The sequence below is a fragment of the Esox lucius genome, chromosome 20 (genome assembly GCF_011004845.1).
Source record: "Esox lucius isolate fEsoLuc1 chromosome 20, fEsoLuc1.pri, whole genome shotgun sequence".
NCBI classification, from domain to species: Eukaryota; Metazoa; Chordata; class Actinopteri; order Esociformes; family Esocidae; genus Esox; species Esox lucius.
The window spans coordinates 41,272,723-41,288,696 of record NC_047588.1 but is presented as its reverse complement, the minus strand read 5'-3'; the positions used below and the strand labels follow the sequence as shown (position 1 = coordinate 41,288,696).

At 41.0% G+C, this 15,974-nt stretch overlaps 1 protein-coding gene across 6 annotated transcripts in view; it reads right to left on the bottom strand.

Moving 5' to 3' along the window:
- The window catches only part of LOC105027450 (zinc finger protein OZF-like), a 541,343-nt gene that overhangs the window by 522,828 nt on the left and 2,541 nt on the right, over positions 1 to 15,974 (bottom strand). For 2 of the 6 annotated variants that reach the window (XM_034288564.1, XM_034288562.1), the window contains exon 2: positions 12,757 to 12,981. In XM_034288564.1, the coding sequence (XP_034144455.1) occupies positions 12,757 to 12,981 (225 nt within the window). Of the gene's footprint in view, positions 1 to 3,396; positions 5,075 to 10,967; positions 11,200 to 12,756; positions 12,985 to 15,974 lie in introns of those variants that run through there. The other 4 variants (XM_029115990.2, XM_020040903.2, XM_029115992.2 and 1 more) reach the window with 4 other exon arrangements.

Here is a 15,974-nt window from a genome sequence, read left to right as displayed (position 1 = left end):
ATGTGCTGCTACACGGCATCTCAAGGCTACACCTCTCTGTAAGATTACGGCCAAGGTATCAGCTCGGACCAAGTTAATTTCCACATTAGGTCTGCCTAAAGGGATACAGACTGACCAAGGCACTGATCTTATGTCCAACTTGTTTGCTCAGGCGCTTCAAACCCTTGCTTTCACTCACAAGGTGTCCAGTGCGTACCCCCCCCCCCCCCGAGAGTCAAGGTGCCCTGGAACGGCGGCACCAGACCCTGAAGTCCATGTTGTGGAAGTACTGTGTGGACACCGTACATTGTGAACCTAATTTATGTTTTCCTTGGTCTCTTTAGTGTTGTCCTAGTCGCACTACGGTCCTGGAGCATGACGTGAACGTTGGCAGAGCTTCTCCAATCAAGCAGATGTCCCTGACTGCTGTGCTTACTTGGACGACTTAGTCATTAATTCCTCCACTTGGACAGGCCATGTGAATTCGTTAGGGACCGTTTTTACTCACCTGGCCCAAGCCACTGATATGGCAGGTTATTACTGTTTGTTTCGCAGGAACTTTTCCACGGTTGTGACCCCATTGACCAGACTAACGCCTAATGCGCTGGGGACTGATTGTGGAGAATTATTATTTGGTGATCAAGCACGTTAAGGGGACTGAAAATGTGTTACCGGATGCTCTTTCTCGTGTTTAGGTTTTTGTTGAGGCCTTGTCATGTGGATTTGTTCCACTTGTACAATGGAATATTGCTTCTTAGTAACTCGCCATATACTTGGTTCCAGATGTTCTTTTTGTTGTCGCAAAGCCTAATTGTGTTGTTATTGTGGTTACTGAAATTGTGGCTTTGCTCTTTTTGGGTGGGCGTGATACAGCCCCATTCTCTTGGTGGCACTCTTATGTCAACTTTCTCTACAGTGGGGAGAACAAGTATTTGATACACTGCCGATTTTGCAGGTTTTCCCACTTGCAAAGCATGTAGAAGTCTGTAATATTTATCATAGGTACTCTTCAACTGTGAGTGACGGAATCTAAAACAAAAATCCAGAAAACCACATTGTATGATTTTTAAGTAATTAATTTGCATTTTATTGAATGACAGAGGTATTTGAAACATCAGAAAAGCAGAACATAATATTTGGTACAGAAACCTTTGTTTGCAATTACAGAGATCATACGTTTCCTGTAGTTCTTGACCATGTTTGCACACACTGCAGCAGGGATCTTGGCCCACTCCTCCATACAGACCAGCTGTTGCTGGGCAATACGGACTTTCAGCTCCCTCCAAAGATTTTCTATTGGGTTCATGTCTGGAGACTGGCTAGGCCACTCCAGGACCTTGAGATGCTTCTTACGGTTGCCCTGGCTGTGTGTTTCGGGTCATTGTCATGCTGGAAGACCCAGCCATGTTACTAATGGTTTTCTTTGAGACTCTGGACCTAGCTCACTTCAGGTCATTGACCAAGTCCTGCCGTGTAGTTCTGGGCTGATCCCTCACAATCATTGATGCCCCACGAGGTGAGATCTTGCATGGAGCCCCAGACCGAGGGAGATTGACCGTCATCTTGAACTTCTTCCATTTTCTAATAATCGCCCCAACAGTTGTTGGCTTCTCACCATGCCTATTGTCCTGTAGTCCATCCCAGCCTTGTGCAGGTCTACAATTTTATCCCTGATGTCCTTACACAGCTCTCTGGTCTTGGCCATTGTGGAGAGGTTGGAGTCTGTTTGATTGAGTGTGTGGACAGGTGTCTTTTATACAGGTAACGAGTTCAAACAGGTGCAGTTAATACTGGTAATGAGTGAACAGGAGGGCTTCTTAAAGAAAAACTAACAGGTTTGTGAGAGCCGGAATTCTTACTGGTTGGTAGGTGATCAAATACTTATGTCATGCAATAAAATGCTAATTAATTATTTATAAATCATACAATGTGATTTTCTGGATTTTTGTCTTAGATTCAGTCTATCACAGTTGAAGTGTACCTATGATAAAAATTACAGACCTCTACATGCTTTGTAAGTAGGAAAACCAGCAAAATCTGCAGTGCATCAAATACCTGTTCTCTCCACTGTATGTAGGGCTCATATGTCAACTTCCCATTGTAGTGCCTTGTGCTGTTAGCGCTGTTAGCGCTGTTTCCTCTTGTGTCCCTGTCAGGTGTGTTGCGTCGGTGCTCATGAGCTGGGTGTTCAACCGTGTTCAACTGTACTGCCCAAGTCCACCCGCCCTTCCAGGTGACCAGGACCCAGTGCCACTGCCAAGGTAGGTAGTACAAGCCCTTCTAAGACCCAATGCCAGAGTAACTTGATTTTTAGACACTAACAGTGAGTAATGATCAATGATCACACCAAGGTCTACCTTGCGACATTTCTCTAACAAGTCCACAGAGGGAGCCTCAATGAATAACTGTGCCAACGACATACTTGGCGCTAAATAGGGAAAGTTGACATAAGAGTGCCACCAAGTCAAAGTGGCCGGGACACCCGCCCAAAGGATTAACACAAGGGCATGATCAGGTTGTGTCATGTAAGATGTTTCTGTGTAAATCCATGTTCCAGATCTAAACCTTTTGTGTGTATCTGCAAGGGCCTGGCTATAGTGAATGTCATTTATTTTTTTGTCATTTTCATTGAAGTCCCTGAGTTGTAGTGCATTTGTTTTAGAAAGAGTGGACTTGGTTTTTCCACGACAGTAATCATCATTTCAAAGACTGACAAATCCTTGGTCAATTTTTTACAAATTTGAATACTGAATTCAGGAATAATGATTCCTGTTCCTGTTTGTATCCTTTGACCCATCTGTGTATAAATCTACAAATGAATAACATAAATGTTTAATATAGTGATCTACTCTACTACCCACATTCACTTCATACCATTCCTTTATTTCCATCACTGTGAAATCTACAAATGGCTGACTGAACATCCATGATGGAATTCTACCCAGTCCAATACTTTGTCTACATCAAGACATCGGTCTGTATCAGATATATCAAGAGTGATTAATTGTGATAGTATTTTATTTCACCAGGTGAGTTGGCTGAGAACAAGCTGGGGATTTGTGTTCTTACGCTGGACCATACCCATTGAGAAAACATTACCCTCAGTTTTCAAGCAAAAATGTTATGGGTTGATTTCGCAGACACAGATTAAGCCTAGTTTAGGACTAAAAGAACAAGCCCAATGGAGTTTTCTATTGAAAAAGATTTTTGAGCTTAATCTGTGTCTGTGAAACCGGCCCTATAAGTATTAGTATTTTACTGTAAGTACACATTAGTTACAAGTACCCCTCAAGTTACACTTCAATTTAACTATGTCTGTCAAACCATTCAGACGGATAACAAAAAGCAAAAGATCAACAGAATGTTTATATACGTCAGCTGATTTAAAAAGCTTATTCACATGAGTCAAATAACTACCAAGTTTATAAACATTTAATGTCAATAACATTTACAACCCTGAACATTTGTTTATGACCATGAGTTGTGTTGTTTTGTCAACAACAACAGAAAGTAAATAGAACAGTGTTAAATAACTACTGTAACAACATAAGCTTATTTATTTAAACTGAGAAAAGACGACCGGAAGAAATGCTGCTGCTTCGACAGGAACAAACGGGAGATTATTTTAAAGGGGGGTGATTCTTTCCTATACCCACTGTAGATGCTGATTACTTTCTGTTTGTTTTTTTCTACACCCACTGTACATACAATACAAGAAAAATAAAATATATTGAAAATAACTACAGATAACAAAAGTTCCTGTATTAAAGCTGTAACTCAGCAAATGTGACTTCCAGTAGGAATTTTCCAGTAAAAGGGATTTTGCTGTGACTTGGGTCAATGAGCAAGTAATTACCAGATCTGAGGGCTCTCTGTTAATCTGTTAAAGAAATCTTGGATTGATCCGTACAACCTTGTACCTGTCCTGAGAGGATAATTTCAATGGACATTTAGTGCTCTGGGAAGGGAGGGTGTGACTCCCTGGGAACAGGGTTGGAGGGTTACTCCCTGCGAAGGGGGACGACGACGACGACGACAATGACTCCCAGGGAAGGGGGGGGGACTCCCATAGTTAACCCACATAACTATGGGTACAACATCTAGTGGGCAAGTAGCCTGTTGCATGTAGTCTGATGTTTACTAAGTTCAGATGAAGAAATAAAATTCTTCCCACAATCAGAACAGGAGTAAGGCTTCCCACCCCTGTGTATGTGCTGGTGAGCTCTAAGATTACCTAAACGAGAGAAACTCCTCCCACAATCAGAACAGGAGTGAGGCTTCTCACCTCTGTGCACTCTCTGATGTTTGGTTAGTTCATAAAATCTAATAAAACACTTCCCACACTCAGAACAAGAGAAAAGCTTATCTCCAGCATGTATACACTGATGAACTTTAAGGTCACCTAATTTAGAGAAACTAATCCCACAGTCAGAACAGGAGTGAGACTACTTTCCAGGATGTAAGCGCTGGTGAGCTATAAGGTAAACTAAAGAAGAGAAACTCTTCCCACAGCCAGAACAGGAGTGAGGCTTCTCATCTGTGTGCACGGTCTGATGTTTAGTTAATTCAGATGGTTTAATAAAACACTTCCCACACTCAGAATAAGAGAAAAGCTTATCTCCAGTATGTATACACTGATGAACTTTAAGGTCACCTAATTTAGAGAAACTAATCCCACAGTCAGAACAGGAGTGAGACTTCTCACCTGTGTGAATGGTCTGATGTTTAGTCAATTCAGATGGTTTAATAAAACACATCCCACAGTCAAAACAGGAGTAAGGCTTCTCTCTAGTATGTACGCGCTGGTGAGCTCTAAGGTTACTTAAATTAGAGAAACTCTTCCCACAGTCACAACAGGAAAATGGTTTCTCACCTGTATGCACTCTCAGATGACTACTACGTTTAGATGGTGTGATGAAACACTTCCCACAGTAAGAACAGGAGTAAGGTTTCTTTCCAGTATGTACGTTAACATGTCTTTTTAACATTAATAGAGATAAGAAATGCTTTTCACAATGGGGGCAGTGGTGAGACTTCTTATTATTGTAGTCTTTCTGTTGTTTATCTCCAAGCGTCTCCACTTCAGGAATCCCATCTGTGTGACAGACATCAGAAAAGTTAGATGGTCACCAACACAGTGAAAATAGATTAACTGTTTTTCAACTTGGTTCTTTATCTTTAAATTAGTCTTTAGCCCAGAAAAATCCACGGTTCAGTTCTCTTTAAAACAGCCATACCAAACCGCTGTCTTTTTAACTGCAAACACAAATAAGCATGCAACCATATTTTATTTTGTAATTGGAAAAATAACTAATTTAGCTTAGTTGATATTGACACTAAGCATGAACACATTTTCTGATGCATTGATCACATGCTTATATGTTTTGATAGCAGTGGCTAAATCTAGCTGATGTTTATGCTTCAAAGTGAAAAGCAAATGTCAGGATTAAAGCTGCGAGCAGCGTTTCAGGGGGCCAAGCGGGGCCCAGGAAGCATCTCACTGCATGCTCTCACTAGAGAAATGTTTTGCTATTTAAAAATGCCCAATGCTGCTAGTAGTCAGGATGTCCAATCGAAGGAGAGGAAATCAAAACAAAACAAAAAGACCTTGAAACCAGAAAAGGAACCAGGCAATCCTAGTTCAGCCGATTAGAAGGGATGAATATTGTTGTCGCTGGTAGATTTCAATCCCTGTTTTTCTATGTGGCAGACTGTCTTTAATCATTACACTATTTAAACAGCAGAATGCAACTTTTACCTCAGCCATTACTTTTTTGTTGAAATAACATTTATTAACGGAACTAAAGAGTAGTCTTGCACAAAGACTATATAGCTAATAGCTATACATCCTACTTATAACGAAAAGAATGACTCCAATCACTTCATGGCTGATGTGTCTTTGGAAAACAATAACAGTATATAAAGATCACGTAAAACTATTTTCTCCTAAATGTATGAGAATCATGGTATTACAGAGGGGATATACACTCACCTAAAGGATTATTAGGAACACCTGTTAAATTTGTCATTAATGCAATTATCTAATCAACCAATCACATGGCAGTTGCTTCAATGCATTTAGGGGTGTGGTCCTGGTCAAGACAATCTCCTGAACTCCAAACTGAATGTCAGAATGGGAAAGAAAGGTGATTTAAGCAATTTTGAGCGTGGCATGGTTGTTGGTGCCAGACGGGCCGGTCTGAGTATTTCACAATCTGCTCAGTTACTGGGATTTTCAAGCACAACCATTTCTAGCGTTTACAAAGAATGGTTTGAAAAGGGAAAAACATCCACTATGCGGCAGTCCTGTGGGCGAAAATGCCTTGTTGATGCTAGAGGTCAGAGGAGAATGGGCCGACTGATTCAAGCTGATAGAAGAGCAACCTTGAGGCGGATGGGCTACAACAGCAGAAGACCCGAGGTCCACTCATCTCCACTACAAAAAGGAAAAAGAGGCTACAATTTGCACGAGCTCACCAAAATTGGACAGTTGAAGACTGGAAGAATGGTGCCTGGTCTGATGAGTCTCAATTTCTGTTGAGACATTCAGATGGTAGAGTCAGAATTTGGCGTAAACAGAATGAGAACATGGATCCATCATGCCTTGTTACCACTGTGCAGGCTGGTGGTGGTGGTGTAATGGTGTGGGGGATTTTTTCTTGGCACACTTTAGGCCCCTTAGTGCCAATTGGGCATCGTTTAAATGCCACGGCCTACCTGAGCATTGTTTCTGACCATCCCTTTATGACCACCATGTACCCATCCTCTGATGGCTACTTCCAGCAGGATAATGCACCATGTCACAAAGCTCAAATCATTTCAAATTGGTTTCTTGAACATGACAATGAGTTCACTGTACTGAAATGGCCCCCACAGTCACCAGATCTCAACCCAATAGAGCATCTTTGGGATGTGGTGGAACGGGAGCTTCGTGTCCTGGATGTGCATCCCACAAATCTCCATCAACTGCAAGATGCTATCCTATCAATATGGACCAACATTTGTAAAGCATGCTTTCAGCACCTTGTTGAATCAATGCCATGTAGAATTAAGGCAGTTCTGAAGGCGAAAGGGGGTCAAGCACAGTATTAGTATGGTATTCCTAATAATCCTTTAGGTGAGTGTATATTGTTGTGTGAAGGGTGAAAAGTACCAAGTGGATATACATTTCTGAAATACAATATTTGGAACATCTCAAAGGGGCATTGAACCAGGCTCAGAATATTGAAGAACAGGGACGTTCCCACTACACCAAAGAGGCTACTTGTTGTCCCTACTCTCTATCCTCTCCAAATGTAAATTTTACCACAGCCATTACAATTTTGCTGAGATAAAGTTGGCAACAAAACGTTTGTAACGGAACTAAAGTGTACTGTCGTACAAAGATTATTATAGATGGCTAGCTAATAGCTATACATCCTACTTATAATGAAATCAATGACTCCAATCACTCCATGGCTGGTTCCTTTCTTTGGAAAACAATAACAGCAGAAAAAGGGTCACGTAATACAATATTTCTAGCAAATAAATGAATATCATGGTATTTCAGATATGTACTGTGGAAAGGCATTTATGGGATATAGAATTTGGAATGTCTGAGAAGGGAATCAAACTGGGGTCACAATATTGAAAGACCGGGATGTCCCCACTACACCACAGGGCCGGCAGGCAGACTGAATAGTCTCATCGGGTTGGGATCTATAATACCCGAAATAGCACACAGATGCATGTTTTGAAAATCCACCAGAAACAATAATATAACTTTTAAAGACAATGTTCCAGTTGTCCTTTACACCAACTGTCATCCAAATCATTCAGCTGTTTCGGAGGAAATCGTTTAAGTGCTTTTTTATCAATGGCAAAACCGTGAGAACCATCGGTTATGTTTATAGTGCCACCAAGCAGTATTTCTGTATGGGAGTTTTCCTGTCCATTCCTAGCAGACACATTTACGAGTATGCTTCGTTGCGTAGCTGTTTGATGTTCTGTTTGGGTTTAATGGACGTCTAAAGTCATAGACCCGTCCAGCTCAATTTCATTCGCTAATTTCGGCCATTTTGTTTGAGATATCAACTTTCCTTATATAACATTTAAAGATAATGGTTCAAAGGTCCTTCACACCAAACGGCATGCAAATCCGTTCAGCGGTCTCGGAGGAGATGTTGTTAACGTGTTTTTCATCAAATTCAAAATGAAGGAAAATCCAAGCTGGGAATTTGAAAGACCCCAGAGACTTTTTTGGTCAGCATGAGAAGGGGTAAATCTGGAACTTGGTTGCGTGTCTCTACAACATTTGGTTCATGAGATCTGAGCTTCACTTTTTCCATTTTCGACTGAGTGGTACAGCGCCACCATGAGAAGTATGGGCACAATCAGGCAAAGTTTGGAGCATTTTGAACCAGAGGGGACCGAGCTATGGACCTCTGAAAATGGCCCTGGAGAAGAAGAAGAAGAATAATATGTGAAGGCTGCCTATGCCACACGCCCTCATGCAACCCCATACCATCAGAGATGCAGGCTTCTGAACTGAGCGCTGATAACAACTTGGGTTGTCCTTGTCCTCTTTAGTCTGGATGACATGGCGTCCCAGTTTTCCAAAATGAACTTCAAATTTTGATTCGTCTGACCACAGAATACTTTTCCACAGTCCATTTTAAATGATCCTTGTCCCAGAGAAAAAGCCTGCGCTTCTGGATCCTGTTTAGATACGGCTTCTTTTCAGACCTTTAGAGTTTTAGCCGGCAATGGCGAATTCCTGAGGCCATGTTGTGATTTCCATTACAGTATCATTCCTGTATGTGATGCAGTGCCGTCTGAGGGCCTGAAGATCACGGACATCCAGTATGGTTTTCCAGCCTTGACCCTGAAATCCAAAATGAGCCAATATTTGGCATGACATTACAAAATGTCTCACTTTCAACATTCGATATGTTATCTATATTCTATTGTGAATTAAATATAAGTTTGAGATTTGTAAATTATTTCATTCCTTTCTTACTCACAATTTGTACAGTGTCCCAACTTTTTTGGAATCGGGTTTGTATATAAGACCTTACAGCTCACAGTGCATGTCAGAGCAAATGAGAATCATGAGGTTGAAGGAACTGCCCAAGGAGCTCAGAGACATAATTGTGACAAGGCACAGATCCGGCCAAGGTTACAAAATAATTTCTGCAGCACTCAAGGTTCCTAAGAGCACAGTGGCCTCCATAATCCTTAAATGGAAGAAGTTTGGGACGACCAGAACTCTTCCTAGACCTGGCCGTCCAGCCAAACTGAGCAATCGTGGGAGAAGAGCCTTGGTGAGAGAGGTAAAGAAGAACCCAAAGATCACTGTGGCTGAGCTCCAGAGATGCAGTAGGGAGACGGGAGAAAGTTCCACAAAGTCAACTATCACTGCAGCCCTCCACCAGTCGGGGCTTTATGGCAGAGTGGCCCGACGGAAGCCTCTCCTCAGTGCAAGACATATGAAAGCCTGCATAGAGTTTGCCAAAAAACACATGAAGGACTCCCAGACTATGAGAAATAAGAATGTCTGGTCTGATGAGACCAAGATTGAACTTTTTGGAATTCATTCTAAGTATGTATGGGTATGTGTGGAGAAAAACTAGGCACTGCTCATCACCTGCCCAATACGATCCCAACAGTGAAATATGTTGATGGCAGCATTATGCTATGGGGGTGTTTTTCAGCTGCAGGGACAGGACGACTGGTTGCAATTGAAAGAAAGATTAATGCAGCCAAGTACAAAGACATCCTGGAAGAAAACCTCATCCAGAGTGCTCAGGACCTCAGACTGGGCCGAAGGTTCACCTTCCAACAAGACAATGACCCTAAGCACACAGCTAAAATAACAAAGGAGTGGCTTCGGAACAACTCTGTGACCATTCTTGACTGGCCCAGCCAGAGCCCTGACCTAAACCCAATTGAGCATCTCTGGATAGACCTGAAAATGGCTGTCCACCAACGTTCACCATCCAACCTGACGGAACTGGAGAGGATCTGCAAGGAAGAATGGCAGAGGATTCCCAAATCCAAATCCCAACTTTTATCATTCCCAAGAAGATTCATGGCTGTACTAGCTCAAAAGGGTGCTTCTACTCAATACTGAGCAAAGGGTCTGAATGCTTATGACCATGTGATATTTCAGTTTTTCTTTTTTAATAAATTTGCAATAATTTCTACATTTCAGTTTTTTTGTCAAGATGGGGTGCTGAATGTACATTAATGAGAAATAAAATGAACTTTTTTGATTTTAGCAAATGGCTGCAATGAGACAAAGAGTGAAAAATGTAAAAGAGTCCGTACCCACTGTATGTGAAGGTGTCATTTTCTGATTTGAATTACGGTGGATTACGTGTATACATTTTCCCAGAACTGCCCAGCCAGTCTTTAAGAAAGACCACAAAAACAACTTTGATTTTGTACTTTAGGATTAAATGTATTGTCAAAGTGTGTTTGTTGCTCTCCCACAACCATTTAACTGAAAGCAAGACATCCATATTGTCTTCCATTTCTGGATGCACTTCCCCACCCTGCCATAACTATATGATCCCCAGCCTTCTCATTGCAAAAACAGGCAACCGATTTAGAAGAGTTAAAGGCTTGTGTGAGGGCACGTTCACTATCTGACCACCTCAGTCAGCGTTTCAGATGCCCAAGCCACCAGAGGGAGTTGCTAGACCACAATGAGACCAGGAAATCCCTGCTGACCATGCCTCTCCCTCTATGTGAGATGCTGGCCAATTAAAAATAACCACGGGCCTTTCCAGACACTTGTCATCTAGGGGCATAGATCAGGCTAAAACCTAGACTGTGGACTGGAGGACATGGTTAAAATATTCTGTAAAGTTTTCCTTTCTGAGATGACAAAAAATAAGTATAACATAATGGACAGTACAGACAGAGCATGAAAAATTATCAACCCCTTTCATTGGAAAGAACAACAAATTGACAACATTAAACCCTCTTGAGGAACCAGTTCTTACCTTGATTAAGTAAGTCCCCCTCTTCCTTTTTAATTTCAACCCCATTCTTCTCATCTTCATCTTTAATTTTAACATTAGGTTCCAGCATTCGTCTTTTGTCTTCCTGCTTCACTGATGTCATCTCTGAATCCACCAATGAACATTGAGCTCCACTGTCACAATCAGAATCCAGCGACTCTTGTTTGATCTCAGTGTGGAAGGAGAGCAGCAGGCTGGGTTTGTCCTCCATCTCCTAAAATAAAGACCAAAATCAGATCCAAACACAACAGATTAATGTTTGATGGGAATCTAATATAGTAACAATGGGGGAAAGAACGACACAATCACAGTCATAACAGACCTGAGTCCTAGATGAGGTGTGTTTTACTTAACCTGACCCCAGACGGCAAATACCTCAATAATAATAATAATTATTGTTATTATCATGATGATGATTATTATACACAGACCTTATATTATTATATAGTATTATTATACACTGAATGCTTTTCTGGGACCCAAACATGCTTTACATCAGGTACAAAACACTCAACATCCAGGGAGAGCGTTTGGACAATACACAGAAAAGGACTCGGACATAATGGACGAGGGCAAAGGGCAGGGGCTAGGGGAAGGCTTGTTTGAACAGAGGAGGCTTGAAGCATTGGATGAAGAGGGTATCAGATTCAGAGTCACGGATTGATTGGGTAGTCAATGGATTTCCCGTAGGATATGGGTGATGTGCTGCCATGGAGGGGCCAGAACCCCGACTGAAGAGGCTCGAATACTTATATCATGGATTATCATTTCTTTGGCAAGTGACAACAAACAATACATTACTGAACAGTATAGTTGTGAGAAATTGACAATTTGACAAGCCATTTTGATTATCCCCTAAAAACTTGATTAAAATTGAATGTTAAAGCATTACTGTTGCAGATATTAGGAGAAATCTTACTGCAATGAAGAGAGTTAAGACAGTAGAGTTAGAAAACATAAATAACAAGCAATAGGTTGCATTACTTTTTTCCAATGTACCAAAATCCTACTGAACCATGACGTTACACCACTACTATGTACTGTAGATGATGCGTATTTCAGAGAGTGGTGAAATTCTCCCCACCTTAATTTCTGAAAGACTCATCCTCTCTGAAACCTGGAAATTAGACAAAACCAAAGTGCATGGTGTCAGCGCAGCTGTCCATGATGGCGTTCTGTGCCAGCGCAGCTGTCCATGATGGCGTTCTGTGCCAGCGCAGCTGTCCATGATGGCGTTGTGAGACAGCGCAGCTGTCCATGACGACGTTGTGAGACAGCGCAGCTGTCCATGACGGCGTTGTGAGACAGCGCAGCTATCCATGACAGCGTTCTGTGCCAGCGCAGCATCTTGGGCACTTCAAACACTCACCCCTGGCCTACTCACACCTGCAGGCTGTGCAGATCCAGTTGGGGATGAAACCAACAAGGCTAGAGCAAGGTGTCGCCAGGCAGTGGAATAGACAGCTTCTACTGATGAGGATGTTAAACAATGTGCATGAAAAACAGCGCAACTGATGGATAGGCCTGCTACTGGTGCAGGAAATGAAAGTCATGGTAAAGAAAGAGCTGATCACCCACAAAGCAAGAGCACACGAACGGACAGGGCATGCATGACATGTTTCAGGAGATTCTGGACAAAGAGGGACCAGACAACTAAAAAGTATACCAATATGGAGAATACAGACAGCAGCATTAAAAATCATCAACCCCTTTCATTAGTAAGAACAACAAATTGACAACATTAAACCCTCTTGATGAAACCAGTTCTTACCTTGAATAAATCCCCCTCTTCCTTTTTAATGACATGCCCAATCGTCTTCTCTTCATCTTTAATTTTAAAATTCAGTCCTAGCATTTGACTGCAGTCTTCCTGCTTCACTGATGTCATCTCTGAATCCACCAATGAACACTGAGCTACACTGTCACAATCAGCATCCATTGACTCTTGTTTGGGTTTAGTTTGGAAGGAGAGCAGCAGGCTGGATTTGTCCTCCATCTGCTAAAAAAAAGACAAAATCAGACTCATACATGACTGATGAACATGTTTGACAGGAATAAAAAACACAATGAGGGAAAATAACTAAAATACATTGCCCAATAATATAGTTGTGAGAAATTTACAATTTTACTAGCCTTTTTGCCGGACTGCGTAATCAAATGAGCAAATGTCTCTTACTGAGTGACTGACTACTATAGCGTAGAGGTTAGAAATGCAGACTGCCATGTCGGCGACCAGTGTTCGATCATTGCCACGGACAGAACAAAGTATGCATTAGGATTTTTTCAGGATAGAAAAAATATTCAGTAGCTGCATTATAGTAAGCCTAAAATAAAACTGTTTAATTATATTGCAACTATATCTGGTGGATTTTTTAAGTACCCATATGCCCATGCTTTTTTGGGGTCATATACATTGGCTATAAAAAGTCTACAAACCCCTGTTAAAATGCTAGGGTTCTATGATGTAAAAGAATGAGACAAAGATAAATAATGTCAGAAAATTTTCCACTTTTAACGTGACTTATAATGTGTACAATTGAATTCAAAAACCAACTCAAATCTTCAAGGGGGAAAATGAAGATTCTTACAATAACCTGGTTGCATAAGTGTGCACACCGTCTTATAACTGGGGATGTGGCTGTGTTCAGAATTTACCAATCACGTTCAAACTCATGTTAAATAGAGGTAATTACACACCTGCCATCATTTAAAGTGACTCTGATTAATCACAAATAAAGTTCAGTTGTTTTCCCGATTATTTTCTTAGTTGCATCTCAGAACAAAAGCAATGGTCCGCAGAGAGCTTGCAAAGCATCAGAGGGATCTCATTGCTGAAAGATATCAGTCAGGAGGAGAGTACAAAATAATTTCCAACGCATTAGATATACCATGGAACAGTGATATCATCAAGTGGAGAAGATATGGCACAAAAGAGACATTACCAAGAACTGGACGTCCCTCCAAAATTGATGAAAAGACGAGAAGAAAACTGGTCAGGGAGGCTTCCAAGAGGCCTACAGAACCATTAAAGGAACTGCAGGAATTTCTGGCAAGTATTGACTATGTGCTACATGTGACAACAATATTAATATGAATGGGCTATGGGGTAGGGTGGCAAGACGGAAGCCTTTTCTTACAAAGAAAAACATCCAAGCACGTAGGAAAATGTGTTATGGTTTGATGAAACCAAGGTTGAACTTTTTGGACATAATTCCAACAGGTATGTTTGGCGCAAAAACAACTCTTCACATCACCCAAAGAACACCATACCCACAATGAAGCATGGTGGTGGCAGCATCATAATATGAAAACATCACAATAATAAAAAATACAATAAGTAAACATATAAAGATTAAAAATGGGATAAAAACTTAGGAAGCTATAAGGCTAAACAGTGTGGTTAAGTTTAAGTGCTCAGTCACAGGCACGTGAAAAGAGAAGTGTTTTTAACCTGGATTTAAATATGGATACGTTCGGGGCACGTCTAAGACCTTCTGGTAGTTTAATCCAGCATAAGTGCTAAACGCAGCTTCTCTATGTTTAGTTTGGACTATGGGCTCTACTAGTTGACCAATTCCTTTCCCCAAGGTTGGAATTGGGCCTGAGATGAAAACATGTTATTGAAAGTTTTTTTTTCTTCTCAAGTAGCATAGAAAAATGATTTTTCAGGATCTCAGAGCCAGTTTTCCTTTGTAGAATGTCAAAAGTCCCAATGTGTATAATAATCTGCATGTTGCTTGGATGTGTAGAGAGAATAACTGGCAACATTTCTGTTAGCTCTCTGACCGATGTGTCAGCCATGGTTAGGTTTTCAGTCTTTGGCATTCTGATATGCTTGATTATGTCATCCCCAATCAAGGTGGTATCAGGTTCATCAGATGTGGAGTTAGCAACATTTCTTCTTTCCCTCGTCCTATCAGTGGTTTTAGGACTCTTTCTTGGATTTTGGTTAACCCTAATGCTAGTGTTGTGGTTAGCTTCCCTAGGTTCATTTACACACATTTCGTTCTGAGTCAGTGATTCGTACCTGTTTTGCAGAGTGAGTTCGGGTGGTGGATTGAGGGTTGGTGCTCTCTTATTCGATTTCTTGGTTAGCTTGTTGTGCTATGTTAGCATTAGCATTTGTTGTTTCACTTACCGGACAGGACCCATAGTCCGACTGGGGGAGCGCTTTGGTGACTAAATCTTCTAAGCGGTTGATCCGTTCCTCCAACAGCTGTCTTAGCTCCTCCATCATAAAGAAAAAACTCAAAAATACAAAAGAACTACGCCGAGGTCCCCATTTAAAAATTACATAAAATTGTAAAAATATGATTAAAACAAATACTGAACAAAAATGAAACAACGGTAAAACATGGTTATTTTTAGTTATTTATATTTCCTCCTCAAAGATTTCAGTTTGTTTTTTGATTGAATTTTTCACGTTGTAAGTCACATTAAAGGTGGAAAAAGTTCTGACATGATTCATCTTTGTCTCATTCTTTTACATCACAAGAACCTGGCATTTTAGCAGGGATGTGTAGACTTTTTATATTCAATGTAGACCACAACCCCTTGCACAGTAAGAAAAGGAGGGGTTTCCATGATTCTCTTGTCTTTTCACTTGACAATAAATATCATTTATCGTCACCTATATTGATGATTACTGTATCAATTTCATTCACAAATGAAAGAAAAACGAACGTTGTTGTGCCATGAAATGAAATAGCTTTGGCAGTGTAAAGTTCATCTTCAGTCTCTCTAGCGATTGCTCAATTCTTATGACTATTCCAAGTAGTAAGTATATACTAGTACGCCTCTTAATGGCTAATAAAGACCATACAGTTCATAGACGCTATTTGTGGTGGAAGTAATCTTAATATGAAACGTTTTACACAATCCTTAATGGGGTCCAGCTAAATATTCAACCTTGGCGTGATGTTAATGGGAGACGAGGTATTATGTCCCGATCAGTCCCAATACTGGCATACTAGTTTATTACAGTTAAAA